A 27782-nucleotide genomic window follows, 5' to 3' on the forward strand; every position below is an offset into this window, starting at 1 on the left:
AAAACAAATAATTTCCTTTTAAAAATTAATTTTGAATAATATTTTATCCAGTTACATGTAAAAACAGCTTTAACATTAAAAAAAATTTATTTTCAAATTCTCTTCCTTTCTTTCTCACCTCCCCTGTTACTGAGAAGTCAAGCAATTTTATATAGGTTTTACATGTGCAATCATGCAAAACATATTTCTGTATTTAGTCATATTGTGAAAGAAAACACAGATTTCCCCCAACCTGTGCACTCGCAATTTTCCCACATCTCAGTCAACATAGACCAATTTCCCTAATGAATGTTGATATAAAATCTTTAAATAAAATACTGGCAAGATGTTTGTATCACAAAGATTGTACACTATGACCAGGTATTTATAACAGGAATGCAGGCGGGTTCAATATTAGGAAAACTGTCAGTATAATTGACCACATCGATAGCAAAACCAACAGAAACCAAATGATTATCTCAGTAGATACAGAAAAAAGATTTTGATGAAACGTATTGTTTTTTAAAAAAACTTTTTATTCTTACAAATTGCTTTAATGTGTAATTGGGGAGAAATTTAAAAACATACATTCATACATACATACATACACACATACCTTTCACCACTTAAAAAATTGTATTATCAAAATTATGCCTATCACTAAAAATAAAATTATTGTACTCCCTCCTTTGCATCTATTTGATAGAATGGAATAAGAATGGAATGTTCTATTTTGTGAACTTCTCAAAACACTTATTCCTTTTTTTCTTTACTTAACAGTATTTTATTTTTTCTAATTACATGTGAAGATAGTTTTGAACATTCACTTTTATAAGATTTTGAATTCCAAATTTTTTTCTCCCTACCTCCCTCCTCTCCCTCTTCCCCAAGCCAGCAAGTAATCTGATATAGGCTATACATGTACAGTTATATTAAATATATTTCCACATTAGTCAAATTGTGAAAGAAGACTCAGAACAAAACAGAAAAAAACCCACTAGAAAGGAGAAAGAGGAAATAGTATGCTTTAATCTGCATTCAGACTCTATAGTTCTTTCTCTAGATGTCTCTACAATTACATTTTTCATCATGAGTCTTTTGGAATTGTCTTAAATCATTGGATTGCTGAAAAGTGCTAAGTCTATCAAAGTTGATCATTGCACAGCGTTGCTAAAACACTTATTCCCAGAATTACACAAGACCTAGCAGCAGAAATATTTAAGGACTGCAGATCTTGGAACACAACATATTGAAGAGCAAAAGAACTGGGCTCCAGCCAAAAATATCATACCCTACAAAGTTAACTATTATCTTGAACAAAAAAAAAAAAGAACATTTGATAAACTCTAAGATTTCTAAGACTTTGTTAAAAAAAATCCTGGGGGCAGCTAGGTGACACAGTGAATAGAGTACCAGCCCTGGAGTGAGGAAGACCTGTGTTCAAATTCGGCCTCAGACACTTAACACAAAACTGGCTGTGTGGCCTTGGGCAAGTCACTTAACCCCAACTGCCCTGCTATATACCCTTCAAAAAAGCAAAAAAAAAAAAAATCCTGAACTTAATAGATGATTCAACATACAAGAACCAATATAAATATAAGGTACACAACAAAGGCTGATTATAAGGGATCCATAAGAACAGACTGTTTACTTTTTATTTATGTAAAATGTAAAATCTATGTCTAAGATTCTTATTAATAATTGGATAGTCACAAGAAAGATTGTGGAAAACCTGGGCATGATATGAATTTAAAAAGTAAAACCATTTAGGAACAGCTAAAAAGAGTAATTATTTTATACAAATGAGGTGCAAGAGGAAGAATTGATACATAGGAATTAGATGGGGGAGGAGGGCTGGTAGTTCTGGTAACTTACTTTCATCAGGAATAGTTGTAAAAGGGAACAATAGATACATAGATATATCTATATACATATTTAAAAGTCTTCTAAATTCAGAAGAAATAAAATGGTAGGGGTATGGGGGGGAGAGGACAAGGGAGGGCTCTTTAGAGGGGAGAGTGAGAATAGGTAAATAGGGGTATAGAAGGGTGTTTAGATTTATGGGAATGGGAGGATAGGGGAGGGATCCTTGCAGGGGTGGGGGTAGGCAAGTTATAGGAGGGTAAGGTAGTGGGTAGAAATAAAGTAGAGGAAGCAAGAGGGATAGGAAACAAGATATGCATATACATAAAAATAAAGATCAGGAGTAGAATAGGTTTGGGCATGTATATGTCTATATATGTATATGTGTATGTATATATCTATAGCTATGGAGAAGCATCTAAACTTTATTGTAGCCTTCTGAGGGGGAAGTGATTTATATATTTATAGCTATAGAAACATGTCTAAACTTTATTGTGGCCTGTGGGGGGGGGCGGTTTGGGAGGAGGGGAAAAAAGAACAAAATAAAAAAAGTGCACAGCAGAGAACAAAAGAAAACTCACAAGGAAGCAAAGAAAAAAAAGACAATTCTCAACACAATGAGTATTATTTATCATATAGGCTTTCTTGAAATGAAAATTTATTATTATGTATTTTGAGTCCTCTTATGTTCTGCTATGCACATGACATGCTTTTATTTCTTTCTAACTTTATATTTAAGTTCTAATGATATGTTTTTGTTTCTTTTTTCTATTCTCTGTGTTCTGGTGTTAAGTCTAAAATAAAATTTTGAGGAAAAAAAACACATTCCTATTAAAAACACTAGAAAGCATAGGGATAAGTGGAACTTTCCTTAAAATGGTGAGTAGTATCTCTCTAAAACCATCAGCAAGCATTATTTATAATGGAGATAAACTAGAAGCCTTCACAGTAAGAACAAGAGTGAAGCAATGATGCTCATTATCTCCACTATTACTCAGTATTGTACTAGAAATCCAACCTATAGCAATAAAAGAAAAAGAAATGAAAGAATTAGAATGTCAACAAGGAAACAAAACTGTCATTCTTTGCAGATGATATGAAGAGGTTCCTCATAAGAGTTTTGTGATTGATTGTGTGACATGGGAGACACTGGCACAGGTCCTCCCAGCATGGCATGCCCTCATCAGAAAAGGTTCTGTGCCCTATGAGCAAAGCAGATTTGAAGTAGCTCAAAAGAAAGACAAGATGTACAAATTTAGAGAATCCACTCTGAATGTGCTCACGTGAACTATTTGTGCCTGACCTGTGGTAGAGCATTCCAGGCCCCTATTGTCTGATCAGCCACAGTCAGACACACTGTAACTTGACTCTAACTCTTCAAAAGCAAAGGACAACAACCGTCACCATGATGATATACTTGGAGAATCCTAAAGAATCAACTAAAAAAAGTTGGAATAATTAAAAATTTTAGCAAAGTTGCAGGATATAAAATAAACCCACATAAATCATCAGCATTGCTATATATTACCATCAAAGTCCAGCAGCAAGAGGTAGAGAAATTCCATCTAAAATAACTGTAGACAATACAAAATACAACGCAGGAACCATATGAACACAATTACAAAACACTTTTACACAAAGTTAGATCTGAACAACTGGAAAAATATCAGTTACCCATCCCAATAATAAAAGTGGCAATTCTACCCTAAATTAATTTACTTATTCAGTGTCATACCAATCAAACTACCAAAGAATTATTTTATAGAGCTAGAAAAAATAAGAACAAAATTTATCTGGAAGAACAAAAGATCAATAATATTAAGGTAATCAATTTTTTTTAAAATGTGAAAAAAGGTGACTCAGCCATCCCAGATCTCAAACTGTAATCACCAAAAAAATCTAGTATTGGCTAAGAATTAGGGGACTGCATCAGGGAAATAGCTTAGGTATTGTAAGAAACAGTAGGAAACAACCATAGTAATCTAGTATTTAAGGAATGCCAAGATCCAAACTCTTAAGATAGGACTCATTTGACAAAAACTGCTGGGAAAACTGGAAAGCTGTCTGGTAGAAACTAGATATAGACCAACATCTAACACTATATACTAAGATTGGATAAAAATGGATAAATTATTCAGATATAAAAGGTGATAGGGGGCAGCTAGGTGGTACAGTGAATAAAACGCTGTCCTTGGAGTCAGGAGGACCTGAGTTCAAATCCAGCCTCAGACACTTAACACTTACTAACTGTGGGCCCTTGGGCAAGTCACTTAACCCCAATTGCCCTGCCATCCCACCCTCCAAAAAGATATAAAGGGTGATAACATAAGCACATTAGGGGAGTGTGGAATAGTTTACCTGTCATATCATATCTATGGATAAGGGAAGAATTTATTACCAAGCATGAGATAGAGAGCATTAAGGGATGTAAAATGGATAATTGTGGCTACATTAAATTAAAAGGGATCTGCACAAACAAAACCAATGCAACCAAGATTAGAAGGAAAACAAGATTGTGTGTGTGTGGGGGGGGATTTTACAGCAAGCTTCTCTGATAAAGGCTTCATGTCTCAAATATATAGATAACTGAGTCAGATTTTTAAGAATGAATCATTTGCCAACTGATGAATGGTCAAATAATGTGAACAGCCAGCTTTCATATGAAGAAATCAACATTATCTGTAGTTCTGGGAAAAAAAATACTTTGAATCACTAGTGATTAGATAAATGCAAATTTAAAAAAAAACCCTGAGGTACCACCTCATACCTGTCAGACTGGCTAATATGACAGAAAAGGAAAATAATACATGTTGGAGATGTGGAAAAATTGGAACACTAATACATTATTGGTGGAATTATGAATTGGTACACCCCTTCTGGATTGGGAACCATGCCCAAAGGGCTATAAAACTGCATACTCTATGACCCAGCAATACCACTACCAGGTCTATATCCCAAAAAAGATTAACACCCCCCCCAAAAAAAGGAAAAGGAAAATCACCTATATGTAGAAAAATATTTATAGCAACTCTCTTTGTGATGGCAAAAAATTGGAAATTGAGGGGACACCCACCAATTGGAGAATGGCTAAATAAATCGTGGTGTGGTTGGTTGGTTGTTCATTCTTAAAGAGGACCAAAATGACATCACTGTGTTAGCTGATCAGAGCACTACAGGCTCGGAATGCTTTACTGCAGGTCGGGCACAAATAGTCCTTATGAACATTGGGAATGGATTCTCTAACTTTGCACATCTTGTGTTTCTTTTGAGTTCCTTCCATTCTGCTTTGCTCATGGAGCACAGCACCTTCTTAGATGAGGACATGTCATGCTGCGAGGACATGTGCCAGGGCCTCCCATGTCAGCCATTCAATTCCAAAATTGTTCAGAGAGACCTTGAGAAGTATATGATTATAATGGAAAACTGTTGTGCTCTAAGAAGTGGATGTGCAGGACGCTTTCAGAAAAAAACCTGGAAAGACTTGCATGAACTGATGCAAAGTGAAGTGAACAGAACCAGGAGAACATTTTACACGTGAGAACCTTGTATGATGAGCAAATGGGAATGACTTAGATATTCTCAGCAGTACAGGGATCCAAGAGAATTCTAAAGGACTCAGGGTGAAAAATTTGATGCAGGGGAAGATGGCAGAGTAGGCCAGAAAATATCCCCACAAACAAGATAGAACATTACCTGAAAGTGAATTTAGAGCAGCAGAAATAAAGTTGGGGCAATGCTGTTGTTCTCCTAAGATAACTTTAAAAATCTCAGGAAAAAGTCTACCTCCTGGGATGGAGGTTTGGCCTGATTGAAATGCAAACACCTGCAGGCAGACTCGGTTGAATCCACAAACCACTAGCCTCAGCCTCAGGAACTTTCACCTTATGGATAGCGTTGGGATTGGACCACTGAATCGGGGAAGATTGAAGGACACTCCATTGTCTTGGGAGGCTGGACCCAGCTCTGTTGACCAGTTGTGGTCTTGGTCTGGGGCTGTGAGCAAGGAGGAGTAAGCTAATGTCCCGTGAATGCAATAGCAAAGGTGCTGCTGGCTGTGGACACTTAGAGAAGATTGGAGTTCATCCTGTGATACACTTTGTGTATCAGGGCAGAGGAGAGAGCTGAAGTTTGCAGCCTCACGAGGAACTGCAGGGAGCAAGAGCCTAGCTCTGGTGGAGAGGAGTGCCTAAGGTTGGGTCTCTGGACAGAGTTCAGAAAATAAGAGTAAGAAGGACACAAGGCCTGGGGCACCATTCCCCACAATAATAAGCTGTTAAAAATAAAATAAAATAAAAATGAGTAAGCAAAGGTGAAAGAACCCACCCACAGAGAACATCTAAGTTCATATTTAGAGGAAGATAGTGAAGTTAAAAAAAGCTACTTCAACTTCAGAGGGAAATATCAAATGGTCATAAGCCCAAAAAGAGTTTTTGGAAGAACTTTAAAAGACCTTCAAAAATCAAATAAGAGAGATTGAGGAAAAATTGGGGGGTGGAGGATGGGAAATAAAAGCAATCCAAGAAAATTATGAGGGGAAAAAAACATCGATCAATTAGAAAAAGAGATCCAAGAATTTAGGGAAGAAAATAACTCCATGAAATGTAGAATTGAGCAAGGGGAAGCTAATGATGTCATAAGACTCCAAGAAATAATAAAATGAAAAGAATGAGAAAATAGAAGAGAATGTAAAACTTCTTATTAGAAAAACAACTGATCTGGAGAAAGATCAAGGAGAGGCAAAGAATTGTTGGACTACCTGAAAGTTGTGATCAAAAAAGAGCCTTAATACAATATTATAAGAAATTATTAAGGAAAATTGCACTACAATTCTGGAAGAGGTTAGTAAAGTAGGAATAGGGAGGAAAGAAATCCACTGATCACCACCTGAAAGATCACAGGATGAAAACTTAGGAATGTCCTAGCCAAGTTTCAAAGTTCCCAGGTAAAGGAGAAACTATTACAAGCCACAGGAGAAAAAAACAACAATTTAAATGCTGCAGAGCTCCAATCAGAATGACACAAGACCTAGCAGCTTCTTCATTAGAAGGTCATAGGGCTTGGAATATTATATTTCAAAGAGCAAAAGAGCCGAGGTTACAAAGCTGAGTATAATTCTGAACAACAACAACAAAGGATATTTAATGAACCCTAAAGACTTGGATATTTGTGACAAAAAGACCAGAACTCAACGGAAAATTCAGCATGTAAGATCCAGAAGAAATGTTAAGGAAAATGTTAAAGACCAATCATACGGGACTCAGCAAGGTCAAATTATGTACTTCTTATATGTGGAAATGTTATTGGCACTCTTAAGACTGTCATCATTGCTTGGGTAGTTTGGAAGACTAAATGCGAGGGGTTGATTCTAAAAAACAAAATGGGTTAGGGAGAGGTTAAAAAGAAGCAGCTATCTCTTCCAAATAATGCATTAAGGGAAGAACTGATACAGAGGAAGCAGGTGGGAGTGGAGAGTTAGTACAGCTGGAACCTTATTCTCATTTGAACTTGCTTAAGGAGGGAACAACATATACACCTAAACAGGTAGAAAGTCTTCTAAATTTATAATTAAGATATAAGAGGGCAAGGGAACAGGATGAGAGAAGGACTTTTAGATTAAGAATTAGGAGAGGGAGAGAGATTAAAGCTGGGACTCTTAGAGGGGTGGACAGATCAAGGAGTAGGGAGGTAAGGAGAGAGGATCAGGGAAGGGTGCTTTAAAAAGGGTGTGCATTAGGGAGCTGGTGTAATGCTTTCTCCTATAATGTGTACGTACAGTTGTTCTGTATGATGTTGATCATTGTTTGAGTGACACCCTGGCTTAGGTACATGAGTGCTCAGTCCAGAAGACCTGAATTCAGGTTTTTCCACTGACACATACTAGCTGTGTGACTCACAACCTCTCAGTGTCATTGGCCCCTCTCCAAGGGCAGAACAGGTCCTGCCGTATATTAGTTGATTGTCTTATCTCAGAGTTCTCAAACCCAGTGAAATCACAGATCTGGTCCCACTTGGCAAGTTTTGGATTCCCAACATCCCAAATGGAATCCAAGAATCTGGACTTTTTATTTTAAAGGTTGACTGGAGCCATTCTCCTTAGAACCCATAGAGATAGATAGAATTAAGAAATTCTTGGGGCAGGGGGACAGTGAATAGAGTACCTGCCCTGGAGTCAGAAGGACTTGAGTTCAAATTTGGCCTCAGACACTTAACACTTACTAATCGTGTGGCCTTGGGCAAGTTACTTAACCCCAATTGCCCTGCCCTCCCCCCTCCAAAAAAAAAAAAAGCAAAAATTCTTTGTTCTCATTGTTAAACATTAATGAATGAGATTGTTTATCTCATTTTTGGAAGTTTTCCCTGACCCAGTCATTGCTTGGAAAGCCTCACAGCTCCTGTTGTAAGATATGATTGAGTTTTGTTTCCACAGAAATTATATAAAAACAGAAATCACTTGAAGCTCTACTGATGACTAATGTCAGAGACAAAAACTGCTTGTAGAATGAAGAGTGGGGGAGGCTGGCAGATCAGCATACCTGAGAAGGCCTCTTCCTATATGTGGAGAGGGACTGCCAGGCCTGGTGTCATTCACAAATACAAGGCCTATTAACCCAGATCCGGTATTAGATAATGGAACTTTTATGATTGATATCCTGGGCTAGAATCTTCAAACTAGTCAAATCTATTTGCAACTGGGGAAAAACCTTTTCTCGTGCTATCTGATGCAGACCATTGGGGAAGAAACTAAAAATATTCTTCTTGGATTTCCTTTTATAAAGTATATGAGGATGAGGAGTGGGAAATTGAAATGTGGAAATGAGAGGGGTCAAGGGGTGGAATTTAATGAACCCCCAAATGCTAACCAATGGGATTCAAGGCATGAAATTTGAATCTGGATGAATTATAAAAAGTTCTATGTAATTAACTTAACATGAAACTTGAGCCTTTTCAATAGAGGTAAAAGGCCAAGTTACTCATCTGAAATGATGTGGAATAAAAACTTTTTTTTTTCTAAATTCACTCATGGCCAGGTAAAATTCTTTGGTATTTCTAACACTGTCCATCATAAAGTTTGAGAGAGTTCCCCAAATCTGCTTTTGTATGCCTCCCTTTGAAGAAGTTAGAGTTGCTAGGTTTGTTGCCACAAGCTTTCAGAAGATTCAGAGGTTCCAGAATTTGCGAAGGTAAAATGTCAGAGCAGCTCTGAAGAGGAAGTCTCCATGAATGCCCAGAGAGTAGGACTAAGATGAATGCTCAGCCGCCTCTGGAACTTAGGATTTGGAGTTAAGCTAATGCTGCATCTGATTTACCAAAGAAGAGAACCGAGGGCCAGAGAGGGTCAGCAATTTCTCTAGAGGAGCTGCCAAGAATGACGAAGGACTGAGGATCCCACTTCAGGCAAGCTTAAAGAATAGGAAGAATTTTCTAGTGACCTGAGTAGATTAGGTGCTGCTTTGAACTTTGCTGCTGCTGGATGACTTAGCTGCACTCGTAGCCCAGCCTGGTCTGCCAGCTCAGAGGGTTACAGTACAAGAAGAACATGGCAGCAGTGCCCACAAGTCACAGCAGCCCACCCACCGAATGAGGCAGCAGCAAGACTCAGAGGTGTCTGCATGGGTGTATGAAGGTTGGGTGAACTGGCGATCTTAAAACCAGAAGGCACAGTTGACTCCTTCATGAGATGAACCCCGTGGCTAGAGGAGTGTCCATCTGGGATGAAAGGGATTCCTGATTTAAAAGAGGCAGCTCAGAGGCACACCAGATCAGTATTGTAAATCAAGCTAATGCACTCCTGTGAGGACAGCCAGGCACCAAAGTGGAATGGGGGGGGGGTGACCCACTCCTCATGTCCCATTCCCACCCCTCACTGCTATCTCTCCTCACCTTTGCCTATGAGAACCTTAGTTTCCTGCAAGGCTCAGGTGTCACCTCCTTCCAAAGGTGATCCTTGTTAGCCTTCTCCTGCTCACCAAGTCACAGTGGATTAATTTTGTAATGTCCCTCTTTTACTTAGCTGTGAACAGGTTGTATTCCTCTAGTGGAATGTAAGCTCCATGAAGGATGTGACTTTCTCAGTGGGGTGTTTGTTTGCCTGGTGGGTTGGCTCCCCTATTAGGTTGTGAGCTCCTTGAGGGGAGGACTGCTTTTGCCTGTCTTTAATCTCCAGCACTTGAATGCACATGATCCCTGGGTCACAGAAACAGTCCTGCATGAGGAGGGAGGGGGGAGGAAGAAGTCTGGGAGTGAACCCTCAGACTGGTCTTCAGTTTGCTTTAAACTTAAAGAGTGAAGGGAATGAATATGAAAAGCCTGACCCCAGATTGTGGAGGGCCTGGAAGAACCGCTCTGACGATTTTTATTATTCCTTGGTGAGCAGGAGGAAGCCACCGAAGACTTTTGCTCCTTAGAAGGCTGAGGATAATATACATGCTTTCCACACCTTTTTCAGCCCTCCTTACTAGGTCTGACTTTTTTCTCTCAGGTGGGTTCTCTAAAATTTCTTTCTTGGAGGAGAAGTTCTCTAAAATCCCCTTACTGTAGCCCCATCTTCTATTATTACTTCCAGAAGCATCCACAAAGTACTTTCCCTGGAGCCAGCACCTGACTTGAGGAAACTTAAAGTAGCTAGCGAGGAGAAAGACTGGCCACTGATCCATGGGAAGGGTGTGTTCCATGAGGGAGGCTCTCTCCTAGTTTGTCTTGCAGAGGTAATCTTAGCCTCATCCCAACTTTCCTTGAATAGCAGTGCACCGATGTTCACATGGTTAGCGACAGTGACGGCGATGACTTTGAAGATGCTCCTGAGTTTGGAGTGGACGATGGAGAGATGTTTGGGATCGCATCCTCTGCACTTCGAAAATCACCAATGAGTGAGTAGTGATAACTGGGGCCCAAACTTAGATCAGTGTACCAGGTGAACCAAGGTTCACAGTCCCAAAAGAAAAGGCCAAGAAATCCATTCCAACAGCTCCTCCAGAGCTGGCATCCTCTCTACCCCAGGCCCTGACCTCCAAGAAATGCAGAAGCGCCTTGTGTTCTAGGCACCATGCTGTTGCTGACAGACTTGATTCTCATGCTTAGAGCTCCCTGGTTAATGAAAAGCAATGTCGAGTTCTGTTTAGTTCCCCCTGGACCATGGACAGTGTGAGGAATCACAGCATTACTTTTCTATTGTAGCAGCCCAAGGCAAGTTAACCTGTGCCAACACCACTGCTGCCACCTCCTCCCCCTCCTCCTCATGACATGCCCACTCCCCATGGAGAGAGAGAGGTATGGTTAAGGTTCATGAAATGGGAAAATGATGGTGACCAGGACTAGATACATATTTAGGTCATTCTGTTTCTGAATTTCTCCCAAGATTTACCAGCATACATCTACCTGGTATTTTAAATAAAATTGACTTTCTCACCCCGGCCTGCAACGCCCCCCTCTAATTCTTTTCTTACAGATATTAGTCAATTACAAACCATGTTTCAACTTTTTCAAGAAAAATAGCGAAAGTCCCAAGTTCACTGGCACCCATTGTATACATTCCTTGGTGTGTTGTCAGTAAAACTGACAAAATATTCATTCTTCTCTAAGGTTCCCATTCATTTTGTTTTGCTGAAATTATGTAACATGTTCATGGACATTGGCAAGTGGAAGTCTCCCAAAAGCTATGGCATAGGCACTAATCTTTCATTTGTTTCCTGATTGTTCAGTAGTGTATTTCTTAAATGTGGAGTTAAAGGTTATCTGTGTGTGTTTTTGTGCTTTTTGTTTTTAATTAGTGCCAGAAAATGCTGAAAATGAAGGGGATGCCTTATTACAATTTACAGCAGAGTTCTCTTCAAGGTAACGTGAAATCATCAACATATAAGTTTAATATGTATTTCTGTTATTGTGCTGTTGGAGTTGGATCTATTTTCATCACAGACAGTTGACAGTCAGGCATTTAATGATCCCAAGGTTGAGTCTATATAAGAATTCATAGATTCCTGGCTCTTCTGCTTCGTTCTCCAGGACCTTAGTGACAAACATTTTCTTACTTGGCAAGTTGGGGATTTTTTCTGGCATGGCTATGCTACCCATTGCCTACCACTGCAGCCCCTCCACTTACTAATAATCAAGGATATGTTTGTTTGAGTTTACAATGTAAGAACAGTACAAATAAAACTTAAGAACTGGTCAAGTCATGAAAATCCTTAACCTTAGAAAATTTTCACATAAACTCTATTTTCTGTCTTATGCTTGAAAATAGTATGTTCCCCATGAAATTCAGTTCTCATTGAGCAATTAAGAAAATGAAGAAATATGGGATGAGCAGCTAACTAGATTGATTAGAATTGGAAGGAACCTTAGATAGCTTCATCTATCCCTTGCATTTTATGGAGTCAGAAGCTTTTGGCTAGGAAAAGGAAGGGTGTCTCCCAAGGCCTCCCTGGCATCCCCAGCCAGAGCCAGAGCTCCAGGCTCTCTACTCCTATCCTAGGCCCTTGAGAAGCTGAATGAGACAAAAGAACAAAGAGACTCCCATTTTTTCTCTTGTGGACCTTTAATTAACCATAGGGCTATAATCACTTTAAGGACTCCATCCTGGGAAAGGCCAGAGCCCAGGGAAGAGCCCTGTGATTTCACTGGGGTAAGAGCTCCTGGACTACCAGTGTAGGCCATCTCTTTCTTGGGAATGGCACAGCCACAGAGAGCTCCCCTAAGCCCTGATGGGGTGGTGACTTTTCCACTGTCACTTGGTCAGGATATGTCAGAGCTGACACTTGAACCCCAGTCCTCCTGGCTCTGGGGCTAGCCTTCTCTTTCTGTCAGACTGGGCTTGCTTCTCTTCTGCATTTTAAAAATGTTTATCTGATGAATGTCACTTTTCTTTGTGTTGGATTACTGCTGAGATCCCTGATCTCACCAAAAGTGTCAGAATAGTGAACACTTATGAAGTTTATTTGAAAGTGTGGGGAGATGTTTGAGAGTTGTCTCTCTAGAAGTTTCTACTCAAATGTTTTTAATTGCATTTCTTTAAAAAAAAAAGGTACAAGTATAAAAGTCGATATAAAATCCACTTCAATTCATTCATTGTCTTCAATTTTTTCCCCTAGATATGGAGATTGCCATCCTGTTTATTTTATTGGATCACTAGAAGCTGCTTTCCAAGAAGCCTTCTATGGGAAAGCTCGAGATGTAAGTGAACTGTGGGAGACTATCAGATCAAAAGTGCCATCTGTGGCCCAGAGTTACCCCATAAACAGAACGCTGTGCTCAGAGTGGAGCTGCATCCTCCAGACCAGAGGACCTGGATCTTAGCCTTCTATCCTGTTCTCACCTCTCCCCAGATTGTGGTTTTGGGATTTAGTGGTATGTTTTCGAAGACAGAATTTTTAGATTAACTTTGAGGAGGGAAATCCATAGTGAAAAACAGCTATAGCTGTGTACGTCATTACTGAGGAGAAGAGGAACATGGGAGTAAATGGGACGACCAATATTGTTTGCATATCCTGGAAGCAGTTGGTTTTAATATCTACTAAATGAACATAACTGCTTGATTTTTTTTTTCCCGAATTATGAAGATGTTGTTGTGGTCTCTTTTAAGGTCTCTCATTTTCCTGTTCATTCCCTGGTGAGATCTAGTTTGAGGACTCTACTTTGTAGTGGGAGAACCATTGCATTGGAGATACTAAAAAGGCAGAGGCATTCCTTAAAAATGATTCTGCGCAAATGGACGTACTTAAAGTAGATTGAGAACCATTGTAGACTGTCAGTGCTCGAAGAGACGTCAGTGAACGTTGAATCTGGTAAAGCCCCTCCATACTTGGGTAAAAATCTGCATAACTACAATCTTGGAAGAAGGGGAGGGTATAAAATACAGTGCTGATTTTGGGGGTAGAGTGCCTTTTGGGCTACTGTACTGTCTCTATGATAGTATGTACGGCTCTCTTTCTCTTTGTTCTTCAAGAGAAAGTGTCTGGGTAGATGGTCTTGAGGGATGGATGATCATGGGGGATGAAGGTGGGGGTGTCCTTTCCAACTCTATATCCTCCCATATTTGGATCATCCATTCTTCACTTAAGACCTCCAGCATCCTGGAATTCCCAGTTGATGTACCAGAGACAGAAGGAGCTGTTGGGTGGTCAAAGATCTGGCAGGTTTCAGGCTAATCCCTTCATCTAAGGTTGGCACTCAATTTCCTTTGGTCCCTTTGCTGCTCACTTCACAACATAAAATTGAGTCATTTAGTTACAAGTGAAAATTAAAGTCTGTTCACCAAAAGATGTTATTAAAAGTCAACTAAAAGAATGACAGTTACCTAAAAGTTTCCTACCTACATTCTCTTCGAGGAATAAGGCACTACTGCATTTAGCCTGCCTGTTTTGCTGACACATTTTCTGCAGTCATTCAGCAAGCCCTGGCAATACATAGAAAAGCAAGAGGCAGCCAGCTTCCCGAGAGCTCATGGTCTGCCCAGCGTGCAAGGCAGTGCTCAGAAGCACCTTGTCACAAACAGTGTCTTACGGAGTGCCCAGGGTAGGCCTTCCTAATTCAGAACTGTCCTGAAGTCACAGAATCCAGAAGCCCCGGTAGATCTCAGCGACCTTGAGTACTCCACCCCCAGTCAGCATTTTATTTTACACCCTTCCCTTTTCCCAAGATTGTAGTTATGCAAATTCTTTCCCAAGTATGGGTTTGACCAGATTGAGTGTTCACTGACGTCCCTTCCAGCACTGACATTCTACAATGATTCTCTAACTCTCTACTTAAAGTATATCCATTTTCACAGAATTATTTTTAAGGATTCTTTTTAGGATCTCCAATGTAATGGCTCTCTTAACAGAACTGGACTTTTTCAAAGGCCTGTTTCTCTTTCTAGGAAGTAGATCTCTGGATCTAAATCCATTCCAATTGTGTGGTTTATGGGGCGGAAGCAGAGGCCCAGGGGTGAGGAGAAGGAGCTTGCTCAGACTCCATGAATTCATGGCAGAGTCAAGACTTGAAACTTGCCTCTCCTAATTCCTTGTCCACTGTCCTGTGCTGACCAGCTAAGCCCAACTCAAATGGTCCATTGGAGAGGCACAGTGTAATCATTAACACCAGCTGGACTCCCTGTTTGTATGCCCCTTTTGAATCATGCTTATGGATATTCCTCTTCTGATGAACTTTGGGCTATTTTGACAAATGAAAATTTTAGCCATTTAGCAGTAGTATTACTGACTTCTTGAGCTGGAAGGGACTTTCTTTTAATTTTTTTTTCTTTATTAATTTGTTTGTTTACTTTTAATTTACAAGATTTCAGTTCCACAATTCCTTGAGTTTCAAATTCCCCTCCCCCCCCAAGGGATTTTTAAGACTGAGTGGAGACCACTCATTTTATAGATGATAAAGTGACAGCCTTATATTACATCTGGAGGCTGAAGGTGGGTCATTCATTGCTAAGAAACTTTTCCTGTCGAAACCTTAGCTGATGTTCTTTTTCCATTCTTCCTTTAGTTCCTCTCTTCAGAGGTAAGGATTGACTGTTGAGACCTATCTCCTTATTTGCATTTCAGAGAATTGAGTCACAGTTTGATTCATGTGACAGACAGATTCTCCCATACTAGAGGGACTCTACAAGTAGAGCTGTTCACAGACTCACCAGCTCTGGTGCCATAGGGATCTGACAGATTATCCTGTTCAACCTCTTCATCTTGGAGAGGAGGAAGCCAAGCTCAGAGAAGCGCTCACTTGCTCCTGATGCTCTTATTCTGAAACAGAGGGCCTCTCTTTGGCCCAGGCCTTCAGTCCTCCAAAGCCTGGGTGGTTTTCCCTGCATTAATCTAAATGATCAGCTAGTCTGTAGGCCAGTCACTTCCCAACACCGTGCACATATGCATGGACTATCTCATGGGACAGAGTGTTTTCTTGTATGGGAAACAGTACAAGTATGATTATTCCTATTGTACAGATGGAGAAGCTGAGGCTCAGAGCTGTCAGGTGACTTGCCTATAGTCTCCTTGCTAGTACATTTCAGAGCTTTAAAAACCCATAATGATAGTGAAGTGTGCTGCTTAGTTTCTTTTTTCCAGTAATAACTACTGGTCTGTAATGACTCAGTATGTGATGAGGCTCATTTATTCATTCAACAAACATGTATAGTATTATTAAGTACATGTTGTACATTGTGTGCTGGGAGAGGACCCATTGGTTAGATGACCTTTCTCCTGACCCAGCAGGGGGATAAGATACCATCAGCTGTGAGACTGTGCCTCTTCCTGGGCAGTGCCCTTGCCCAGACTGCCTTCCCTCAGTGCCCAGCTCAGCTACCTCCTGTAGGAAGCCTTGCCTGAGTCTCTCCCTCCACAGATTACCTTGTAGTTTTGAACATGCTTTGTACAGGTCATCTCCCATGGTACAAAGTATGTGCTTCAAGGGCAGTCACTTAAATCTCTTCATCCCAGGACCTAGGACTGGGCTTGGTACATAGCAAACCCTTAGGAAGAGCTTAGTGATTGGTTGGTACAGTAGGATGTGATTATCTACTGATAACATGATTCTCGCCATTTTACCTCATTGAATGGTGTCTTGAGTTTCTCCAAAGCTAAGAGCAAGCCTTTCCTATTTTCTTTCTGAAAAGCTCGTGAATGGAGCATATTTAGGAAAACTTAATTTCTGCTGCTGATAAGAGTCCTAAGGTGAAAGTGACCGATACTGTGACATTTGCTGAAATGGAAAGTTAAAATTTGTTTTCCATCCCCCTTAATATCCAATGTTTAATTTAAACCGTGGGAGGCGCATGAATTTTACCAGGGCAACAGATGAGCTTTGAGTACCAGCATTCTTCACTTCAAGTGAGAAATTGAGTTCCAAGAGTAAATAAAAACAAGATTGAAGGTTTAAATCCTCTGCTCGGCTTTTTGAACTTCTATACTCATTAAATGTTTATTGGAGTGGTGGGATTACAAAGGATTTGGGGAGCTTCATCAGCCGGTAGAGAGATAATCACTAAGCAAAACACTACATTTGATAAAGTGTTTCTCACGATGCCACACTCAATCCATCTTAATGAAAACCGCTTGCAGCTGATTGAATTGGAGAGCACTTGGTGGGGAGAGTGCCCAGGCTGCCTTTTCACCGGCTCTCTGTTCTGTCCTTACCAAAGCAGCCGCTGGAAACCATTGTGCTTCTGAAGACCATTCTAGAAATGTCCAGCTTCTGGCTGTTGGCACACTCATTTTTCAGCATCTTTGGAAGTTGTGCCAGTTACTCAGGGTTCTCCCTCCTCGTGGAAAGCTCTCTTGTTATCCTCAGCACAGAGATGTCCACAGAAAGTGAAGAGTAGGTGGGGTGGGGGGAGGATAAAGACTTAATTTGGCCTTTGGGCTGCTCTTCTTTCTGTCTTGACTTGTCTCTTGATTTCCACTCCATCCTTTATGTGCTTTCAGCCTAGGCAGTTCTCTGAAGCCAAGAGTGGTACCTGAGGGACTGGGCTCCTGCATGTGCCGGGAAAGAACCGTACCAACAAGATCTTCAGCCTTGCGTGCAGTGGCAGACATAGACACACATACTCTCTCTCTGTCTCTGTCTCTGTCTCTCACTGGAAATAGAGTTCACCTGAGGCTCTTATTGGGGAAGGAAAGGGGAAGAAAATAAGTATTTTCACACCTACTGTGTAGCAGGCACCATGTTAAGCACTTTACAGATATTATTTCACTTGATCCTCCCAACAGCCTCAGGAGATAGGTACAATTTTTATCCCCCTTTTACAGTTGGGGAAACTGAGGCAAACAGAGGTAATGTCTGAGGCCTGATCTGAACTCAGGTCTTCTTGACTCAAGGCTCTAATTCACTCTATCATCTGGAAGAGGCAGCGCTGATTTGAATGGATGATTTCTGGGCTATTGAGTCAATTCCATGACCATAGCTCCATGCTAAAAAGATGAACAAAACCCAGCTACCTCCAATTGGGAAGAAAGTCAGATGGATTCATTAGGTAACTTCCTCCCAGCTTCAAGGATCCAGCATTTCATTATGGTGGTCTCTCCCTCCACAGCCTCGCTGCACCTTGGCTCAGTGTTGGGAGTTTCTTTTGCCTAAAAGATTTCTCCTGTGCGGACCAACCTGGAGGCTGTTCTCCAGATATAGCAGGATAGAGACAGATTTGGGCTTGAAGTGAAACAATATTTCTAAAAGTTAGAATTATCTCAACACAAAACTGGTTGGTTCAGGTAATACTGGGTCTCACCTCTTTTCTGATTTCTGTAAACATTAGCTGGGTCCCTGTCTTCTCCGCTTACTAGAGAAGCAGTGTGCTCTACTGGATAGAGGCAGGGGGAGCTGGGTTCAAATCTTGCCTTTGGTACTTAGTAACCATGTGAACCAGAGCAAGTTCCTTAACTTCTTTGAGCCTCAGTTTCCTCACCTGTACAATAGACTTAATTAAAGCTACTGTACCTATCTCACAGAGTTATCATGAGATGATGTTTGTGAAGTTCTTTATAAACTTTTAACAGACTCTGTAAATGTCAGCTATTATTATTACTAGACTATGAACTTCTTAGGAGAAGAGACTAGTGCTGAATCCCCTTTGTGTCTATCTCCCAGACGACCAGTCCAGGGCCCTGCACATAGTAAAGGGCTCCTATCTTTGTATCTCCAGGCCTGAGCACTAGGCCTTGGCCCTGGCAGTAAGGACTTGATCGGGGCTTTTTTGAATGGAATGTTGGTTAAATTATTGAAAAATGTAGATTTTTTCTTAAAAAGTCATCTGCATAGACATTTCTATTTCCCTCTTACCTCCATCCCCCATTCAAACGAGAGACAGAGACAAACCTCCTGTACAAATGCTTTGTTCTGGTTGTCCTTATTGTGTTTTCCCAGTAGTTCCTGAAAGGCAGGATTGTCTCTGTCCTTGTGTGATTGGAACTGATGGGCCATGCTTTATTTTACACATACATGTGCTAGGTAAGAAATACCTAAAAAAGACTGTAATTATTTTAGAATCTGCTGTTTGGAGCTGGAAAGGATCATAGACACCATCGCGTTCATGCCTCTGATTTCACACATAAGGAAACTGAGGGCCAGAAGGAGATTTGACTTGCCCACACAAGCAGTAAGTGGCAGAGCCAGAATTTGTACTCACATCTGTGACTCCAAGGCCAGTGTTCTTTTCATGTGCCAGCTGTTTCAGGAGTTGCTTGGAACACAGAGGTGCAGTGCTTTCTTTTGGCTTAGTCATCGTGCTGTTTGCCTCCTATAAAACAAGGGCCATAATGTTCATGCTGTAGAGTCCAAAAGCCTATTCTTAAGAAGAGCATTAGCTGCCTATTAGGAATCTCCAGCTGGCTATACTATAGGCTTTCCTACTCCGTGTGTCCAAAACTGAGCTTGTTTTCCTCCCCAAACCCAGTTTCCCTATTCTATTGGGAGCTTCCACCATTCTCCCAAGCACCTAAATTCTTTACTCTCCCTCAACCCCACATCTAATCATTTGCTAATTTTTTTCAATTCTATACCTAGAACAACTTTGCAATCTGTCTCTTTTTCTCCATCTATGATAGGCCACCAGCTAGAGGCCAGTCCCCCTCTGCCTATCCTTTGGGCTCTTTTGGTAACTTGATTCAGTTTCCCATCTCATCTCCAAGCCATCCTTGACACAACTGCCAAAGTGCAGGTCTGACTGGCTCTGCAGATGCTCCAAGGGTTGCCTCATGCCTCCAGGATAAAATAGACTCCTTTTCTGGGCATTTGGATCCCTTTGCATTCTGGCTCCGCTCTACCTTTCCAGCCTTCTTATCCATCATTCTTGTTTTACTCTCTGCTTATTCTGCTTCCTCAAGCCGATCTCAAGATTCCCTGTGCGTGCCTTTCCATCTTCTGTCTCTGGGCAGGCTGCTTCTCACCCCTCTCCTTCCTGCCTCCTCTCAGCTCAAGGGTGTGCTGATCCTTGTCAGGGGCTACTGTCCAGCATTCTCTCCCCATTTCCTTATACTTGGAGTTCATTAATGGGCACGTATATTGCTTATTCCCCACAGAATAGAAGTCCCTCAAAGGCAGAGATGTTTTACATTCATCTTCATATCCCCAGTACCTGGCACCAAGCAGATATAGATGCCTGATGAATGTGGGTTGAATGACCATGAGTCCTACCTTGAAGCTTTAACAAGGGCCTCTTCCCTCTTTAAATAGTGATGCGTTCTGAAGACTGGACTCTTGCCTTGCTCAGCACAGTCTGTGTGCTACAAAAACTGGCTCTCTTCTCCCAGAGGTCCTTCTGTATGAAGTTCTGTAGCCTCTTTCTTGCTACTCCAGCAGGGCAATCCGCTAAACTCAATCTCCAGGGATTTGAATATAAGAATTCAGGAACATCAATGATTTGTGTTCCAGGAGTTGCTATAAACTGCCTCGTTTCCTTCAACATGCAAAGCTCAAAGAAACATCCTCTGGGCTGCATCCTTTCTTCTTGCAGAAAGAGCCCTGAAGTCAGAGGAGCAAAGGCCGAATCCTGGCCAGTAACTTCCACTCTCTGGCCTTCGTTTTCCTCTTAATCTCATTAAGACCCTTTTTGGCTTTAGATCTTATGATCTATGGCTTGTTACAGTTGTTTGCAGTTTAATCTGGTGTCTGTGTTTTCATCTTCTCACCCGTGATGACTCACTGAAGCTGTCTCAAGATTCAGCTGCAGTGCCCGCCTCCCTCAGGTCTCCCCGGTGTCTCCTGGGGTGCGGGCGTCTCTCCCTCCTGCTCCTCGGGGGGGGGCTTTTCCTTGTCTCTATTGCACTACTGGTGCAGTCATGGGGCAGTATGGCTCTTGGGCTTGACGTCGCAGTCCCTGCAAGGTGGGGAGCTCCGTGAGGCCTCACAGGCCCCAAACTTATGTCTATTGAGGGAATGAATGAGTATTCCATGGGACCCTCCCCGCCTCTTGAGTGGGCCTCCTCCCATCTATCAGATCATTTCACTTAGATGCTTCCTTTGCTCTCATCTCACTCTTTGTTGCATCAAAGTGATTTGTTTCTTACTTGTAAGCTTCTTTAGAGCAAGGTCTTATTGTATACATCTTTGTATCCATAGGGCTTTTCATGAGTGAATGAGAAATTGTCTTTCAGTTCCACAAACCTAAATTAAGCACCTGCTGTGTACAGAGCATAGAAATCACTTCTGTGAGCCATGGTTTAAATCCAATCCATCTCTGCCTTTGGGCTCCTGCTGTGCTGGGGATGGAGGGCTGGGCAGGCGAGATGATTGGAGCAGAAATGCAGAGTTGGGAAGGTGGAGGGGATGGTTCAGGGAATGGTGAGTAGTCCATGGGTTGAAGCTGGGAGCTTATCTGGAGAGAACAGTAGGGAATAAGATGAAGAATGTGGATTGGAGTCAGATTGGAGGGGGCTCTCCTTGTATTCCATTCTAGAGAGTTGGTACTGTAGCATCATCATCATCATCATTTCACCTAATCATCGCATGTACATTTGGCAGGGACCTCCCTACTACCACACTTGACAGGTGGTCGTCCATCCTGTGCTTGAAGGCCTTCCAGTTTCTTCACTAGTTAGGAAGTATTCCTTGACCTCCGACCTCAACTGGCTGCTTTGCAGCTTCCCCCCATGACTCCTGGTTCTGCCCTTGGGGGCCAACCAGAACAAATCTTACTCTTCTTCCCCATTGTAGCTTTTCAGCTGCTGAGAGACAATTCTCACAATTCTAAAGAAGAGTTTCCTCTTCTTTAGAGTTATCCTGAAGAGGAAACGTAAAAAGAAAGGATGTAAACACTTATCCTGAGGTTCCACGGGAACCTTTCCAGGTTCAAGATAAGGGCGGTGTGTCTTGGCAGCAAGACAGGTCTGCAGGTGGTAGTGGACAGTAATTGCAGTTCAAATTCTTCATGTGTTTTGGCTGTCTAAAAAGTCCATCTTAGACCTCATCCATCCAGACAGAGGGCCCCGTGTTCTCTCCCTTGGTTAGACTACATCTAGGGCACTTTGTGTTCAGGACTGGGCACCAGATTTTAGGGAGGATTGCATAAAATTGGACAATGTCCACAAAGGAGTAATCAGGATGCTGAAGAGAGCAGAGTCCAGGCCAGGTGAAGATCGGTGGAGGGAACTCCCCATGCTTGGGGAGGCATGATGGCTGTCCTCCAGTTTCTAGAAAGATAGCACCTAAAAGAGGGAGGAGGTTTGTTCTTTTCCACAAAGAGCAGAACTAGGAGCTCTAGGTAGAAACTGTATCAATACCAGTTTTGACTTGAAGTAAGAAAATTCTCCTTGACCAGGGAGGTCATTTCCTCTTTTGAAATTCTCTGATTCCTAACAATCAAAGTTGTCCCGAGGTGGAATGGGCAGCCTCAGGAAAAAGCGACTCCCCTCATGGGGCCTTGTTGCCGGATGCTGGACGATGACCCACAGTGTGCTTCCTTGGGGATGTGGTAGGAGGCAGAGCTGGGTGGCTTCTAAGGTTGCTGCTTCCTTCCCCTGACCCTGACCCCCACTTCTGAGCCCCTGGAGTCCAGGACAGCCCTATGAGCACCTGCATACCAGCCTGACTTGTCTACATCAGCGCTGAGCAGCAGAAATGCAGCTGAACTTTGCAGTTAGGTGATCCCTGGTCTGTTGCTTACTGGCTGTGGGGGACCTTGAGCAAGTCATTGCCCTGTTCTGAGCCTTTGTTTTCTCTTCTATAAGATGGAGAGGAGTACACCTGCACTTCTTGCCTCCCTGAGAGAGCAGTTTGAAGGTAAGGCTGTAGTCAGCCTTAACACAATGTAGAAATGGCAACTGTTAGAGTGTGCAGCTCCAGTCTGACCAATGAGGCCATTGCCATGAGCTTCATAATCTGTTAGCTTCTGTGTCCATTTTCTAACCACTTATGCCTTGGAGTTTTCTCTTCCTTTTCCTTCTTTGGGTATCAAGCACAATAATCAAACCGAGGTGAGTAGCATTCAATCTGGTGGCAGAGCCTGGAGCCCCAACCCTACAAATGTTCCTGGTCTTGGTTGCCATTCTTACCTTGTAGGAGAATCTGATGAGTTTGACTTGACTTGTCCTCTCATATCTGCCCCTTGGTTCCTGCTGTAAGAAAAGCAAACATTGTGCTGTTATCCATGTTCTTGTCTATCCTGCTTCCTCATGTGCCTGGGCCCAGCTCACAGAGAGGGGGGCCGGCTCCCTGCACCTTTTGTCTGATATGAAGGGCTTAGATAGCATTTCTCCTGCCGATATGTGATGAGTGGCCCTCAGGCAGTGTTCCCTTGTCATCCTCCTCTTTACATTTATAGCAATTTGGCTTGTCATTTGGTGGGGGGGGGGAGGAGGTGAAGAGTGTCCTAATGATTCGATAAGGTTTGGACTGGACCTGGAATTTCCTCGACATAAGCACCTCTTGAATGAAGAAACTCCCACCTCCGGTGCAGGCCAACACCTTCTCTTCTTCTTATTGACTCAGTTGCCTGAGCCCTGAGAGGTTACAGCTTAGCCTGGGTCATACAGCCAGGGTAGGTCAGAGGCAGGATGAGAACCCAGGTGTTCTGGCCCAAGGCCATCTCTCTATCCACTACACCACACTGCCTCTTAATAATTAGAGCTCTGAGAATGGAATGGGCTTCTTTATGTAAGACCCACAGCATTCTGGCAAAGACTGAGCAAGTGCTTATCATTCTTGCATTGAGTGAAGAAAGGCTGTGGTGAATGGCTTCTGAAAGTCTTTTAGGCTCTCTGGTTCTAGAATTCTGGGGTGTCTAGTCCAGCTTGTCAGTGCAGGAATGTCCTCTGTAGCGTTGCTCTCAGGTAGGTAGCCCCTCTTTGACAACCAGGATTTAGTTTGTCTTGAGTGAGCCCTGCAGTGTATACCTGAGTTGACGTCGCAATTCTTGCCATTGTTTTGAGGTTAGCCTTTCTCTGTGCCTGGCTTTCTTTAGAAAATAGAATGTCAGAGCTGGAAGGGAAGTCCAGGATTCTCTCATTCAGTGTTTCATTTTACAGAGGCTCAGAGATTCCAGAGAGGGTCAAGGACTTCCCCAGGGCTTGAGCAGCAGAGCCAGGGCCTAGATCCAGCTCTTTACTCAGCTTCCCCTGGGACTTCCCAAGGGGATCTAGAAGACTTTCCTTCAAAATCAAATGGAGAGACAGAGACACAGAGACAGACAGATGGAGTGCTATTGTTGAAAGATTTCTGCCTTGCCTTAAGAAACTTGATCCACTGACCATATTCAGGTCCTGGGAAGCCTTTGACCCCTTACTGGGTCAGCAAGCTGAATGTAAGGGAATGGTCAGAGAGGCTATTTTTGCCTTTTCTGAAAGAAAGAACCTGTTACAGGGCCCTGCTGATTGTCAGTCCTCTGAGGGGACACTGCCAAGCCCGAGGCTCCCCATGTGTCTGCCACCCTCCCCTTTCCTATCACTGCCCCTAGTGTGCATATTTGGGCTAGGGGCAGAGATTGCTAAAGATGCATCACATTATGTGCCTACTCTCAGAAATCTGCTTATGCTAGTGAGGCCTAATTAAAGTGGACATAAATCATTAAAATGAGAGACCTGGAGGGAGCTTAGAACATAGAATGTCTGGTAATATCAGAGCAAGAAGGAGCCTTAGAATTGAAAATGTCAGAGTTGGGAGGCACCTTTGAACAGAGAATGTCAAAACTGGGAGAGACGTTAGAGGTTATTTAGCCCAACCTCTTTTTAAAGAGGAAATGGAGTCACAGAGAAAATTACATCAGATTATTCAGCTGGCTGTTGTTAAAGATGGGGCTAGACCCCAGGTCCCCAGTGCTTCTATATGGTGCCCCATGGATTCTTGTTGTGGGCAGCTGTGGTCAGCAGAACTGAGAGTAGGCCCTGCTCTCAGGGAGAACTTTAGGGCAGAGGATATTCAGAGTCTATCTATACTGGTTGGGGGAGTTGGGGGAGGAGAGAACAGACAAGTGGGAGAACATCTGGAACTGGGCAGCCAGGACCCTGAGGTCCTGGGAGCCCCAGACGTGCAGAGATAAACTGAGGGCACTGGGGATGTGTTGATTCAGGGAACCTGGGGGAATAGATTTGTTCTCCTTGGCGTCTGAGGGCAGAACCAGGAAGACTCAACTGTTTCAGCTGCCCTCAAAAGTGTCTGACCACGTATTTGGCCCCTGTTCTAGAGGGAGTTAGGCCATGGATTGTGTCCTGCACAAAAAGGTTATTTGTAGGAAGCATATAGTTGGGGGGGGGGGCAGGGAACCTGGACAGATGAGGAAAACTGAGGCCCAGAGAGGGGAAGGGACATTCTCTTAAGGTTCCCAAGTTGATGGGAGGATTTGAAGTCGAGTCCTTCAGCTCCAGATCCTGTTCTTTCCAATCTCCATCTTCGGGAGCATCTCTGTGCTTCCTTCCTGCTGCAGAGTCCATGCCGCATTGACAGCCAGCCTTTGTGCATTAGAGAAAAGTCCTTGGAATCAGCAGCTTGGTGCTTGGTGGCTGCCAGCATAATTGGAAATTACCACCCTTAGAAATTGTTTGTGGCTGGATCATTCGTTTTAAAATAATCTAATACAGGAATCATGGGTGACCTCTCACTGAGGTTGTAACATGATGAAAAGAGAAGTGAGGAAGCCTGCACCACAAGTGCTCATTGAGTGCCTTCTTGGAGCCCTATGTCTTTCTCTATTTAATTTCTCCAGGTCTTTAAAGAACTCTCTAAGTCTTGAAGCCTTTGCAGCTCAGGGCCAACCTAACGTTGGTGTGTGCTGGGCATTTCTCAAGCGCTGAAATAATTTTTTTCCCCAGTGATCTTTAGGGCATATTTGATACCCACCAAACATGGAGGGATTTTGAGAAGGACAACAGAGTTGGGTGCTTTGAGAACCCCCTCTGCATTAGCCCTTGTTCCCTTCACTTCCAATGCGTTGCCCCTAAGTCATGGGAGAGGTTCTTGGGCCTTGAAGGCCATTTCAATGGCCCATTAGCTTCAAGTGGCCCAAGTGCCCAGACTCCACACTGAAAGATTGTCACAGGTGATGGGGCTTTTGACCACAACTACTCATCACTCAGTTGGTACACAACACACACACTGATATTAGTAAAGACTGGTTCCTGATGGTTGGAGAGACCAGCATCTACACTGTTAGAAATATGAACCCCACCCATGCCCCCAAAGGCAAGGACCCTGGGCATGCGTGGTCTCTGAGAGTTGACTGGGGAGACCGAACACCCCTTAGCTTCTAGCCCCCATTTATTGACTCCAGACCCACCGTGCAGATAGAAAAGAAGGCCTTTCAAAATCACACTTTTCTTAGGTTGCTGCTGCTCCTTGTTCTGCTCAGGTATCAGCTGGTCACATTACCATTTCTGTTCCCATCCTTGTTGCTGGGCACAGGTCCCCAATCGGGCCATCTGCCCCTGCTGTTCAGAATGAGGTGCTTCTGCCTTCCCCAGAATAGAAAAACTCAGCCAGCCAGTGACCAGAGCCTTCCCATGATTGCTTTAAAGCTTTCTGGAGCCTGAATGTGTGTGAGCATGGTAGTAAGAATCAAAGCATGTTGTCTGCCCCTGCCCCTCCTTTACCCTCCCCACCACCAGCACCATTAGGAGATATTTGAACCCAACAGATGTGGGCAAGCAGAACTCCTTTGACCTTCTCTCATTCCCAGCTCGATGCGGACCCAGCATCTTTCCAGGACGCTTTCTTCAGGGCCCACTTTTGTATTTGGAGCTGAAAACGGGCTTCACTGCAGTGTCCTTTGCTGGACTCTTCAGTTCACAGTGTCCTTGGAACTTACACAGTTGCTCCCGAGCCTTTCTCTCGGCGTTCCCAGTGAAAAGGGGGGCGAGCGAGCCGTGCCAGCCGCTTACCACAAAGCAGACCCGCCACAAAGGAAAGATTAAGGGTTTAGAGAGAGGTCAATGTGGGTTTTTTTCTAACTAAACACTTTCCTAAAGTTTCCTTGTGGAAAAATAATGAAGTCATCTCAGAGTTTTTAAAGAATTTTTATTTCTCTTTCACCGTCTGCATTCGCTTGTCTTCTCAGCATGGATGTTTAATCTTTCGGGGCTTTGTGAATTGGCCCAAATGAATAAGTGGGGAGCTGTCTCTCTAGGAGCGAGAGGCTTATTCTAAGGCCTTAATCACTGAGTAAACACATCTTTGCCCTCCCTCTCTCACAAGGGCTGGATAATAGTCCGGATTCTAGCCCAGTAACCTGGATATTGCAGGGACCAGCGCTTTGAAATGCAGAGTAGCTGATCCTCCCAAACAGACAGTGCCTGATCTTCGCCTGCCTCTTTCTTCTTTTTAAATTAAATATCACCAAAGAGATGCTGTTTTATTACTTGATATTGTGCATCCGTGGCCTGGATTTTCAAGTTTAGTTTCAGTCAACATTGTTGGCTGCACTTAGGTGGAACACTGCTTGTTGGGCTTATTAACGGCCTTGCCGGGCACATGTGTGTTTTGTTTTGAAGAGCATTTAAATTAAATCAGCATGATATCAGTGTAAATCACTAATTTCTTTCCCAAAGTCTAATGTTCCTTTGGGGTGTTCTTTGAAGAAGTGGGTATTTTAAAGATTTAACTAACCATGGACCATGTTTGGCCAGAACGATGCTGATTTTTCAATGGATAGCTGAGTGTTCCCAGTGATGCATTAGATAGAGTTGCTGAGATGCATTCATGCAGAATTACCAGCCTGGTGGAGTGGAAACACTTTTGGACTGGGCTGGGAATCCAGAGCCTGAGTCCCCATGGCAGCCCCCTACTTATTCACTCTGTGACCTTGGCAAATTACCTAGCTGCTCTAAGTCTCAGTTTCCTTATCTGGTCACACAAGATAGACCTCTGAGGTCCCTCCCAGCTCTCGCATTCCAGGTTTTACAGTCACAGGATGAATTATTTTCTGTTGGACATCTGTGCATTTGGAGTCATCCTAACAGAAATACTGACAAGTGTCATTTAAAAAGTGCCCTCCTAGTTTTGCGTATCTCTCTTGGAATGAGCAATGTTCTGAATGTCATCTTCAGGGA

At 42.8% G+C, this 27782-nt stretch overlaps 1 protein-coding gene across 2 annotated transcripts in view; it reads left to right on the top strand.

Annotated features, from left to right (window-relative positions):
* Positions 1 to 27782, top strand: part of LOC138164996 (FAS-associated factor 1) — a 419323-nt gene that overhangs the window by 294614 nt on the left and 96927 nt on the right. Inside the window, exons 10-12 of one of the 2 annotated variants that reach the window (XM_069093034.1) lie at positions 10586 to 10709; positions 11610 to 11673; positions 12927 to 13008. In XM_069093034.1, the coding sequence (XP_068949135.1) occupies positions 10586 to 10709; positions 11610 to 11673; positions 12927 to 13008 (270 nt within the window). Of the gene's footprint in view, positions 1 to 10582; positions 10710 to 11609; positions 11674 to 12926; positions 13009 to 27782 lie in introns of both variants that reach the window. The other variant, XM_069093033.1, reaches the window with a different exon arrangement.

This window comes from Petaurus breviceps, unplaced genomic scaffold, assembly GCF_028583685.1.
Source record: "Petaurus breviceps papuanus isolate PSGF00001 unplaced genomic scaffold, PetGlider_PUasm1.0 207, whole genome shotgun sequence".
NCBI lineage: Eukaryota > Metazoa > Chordata > Mammalia > Diprotodontia > Petauridae > Petaurus > Petaurus breviceps.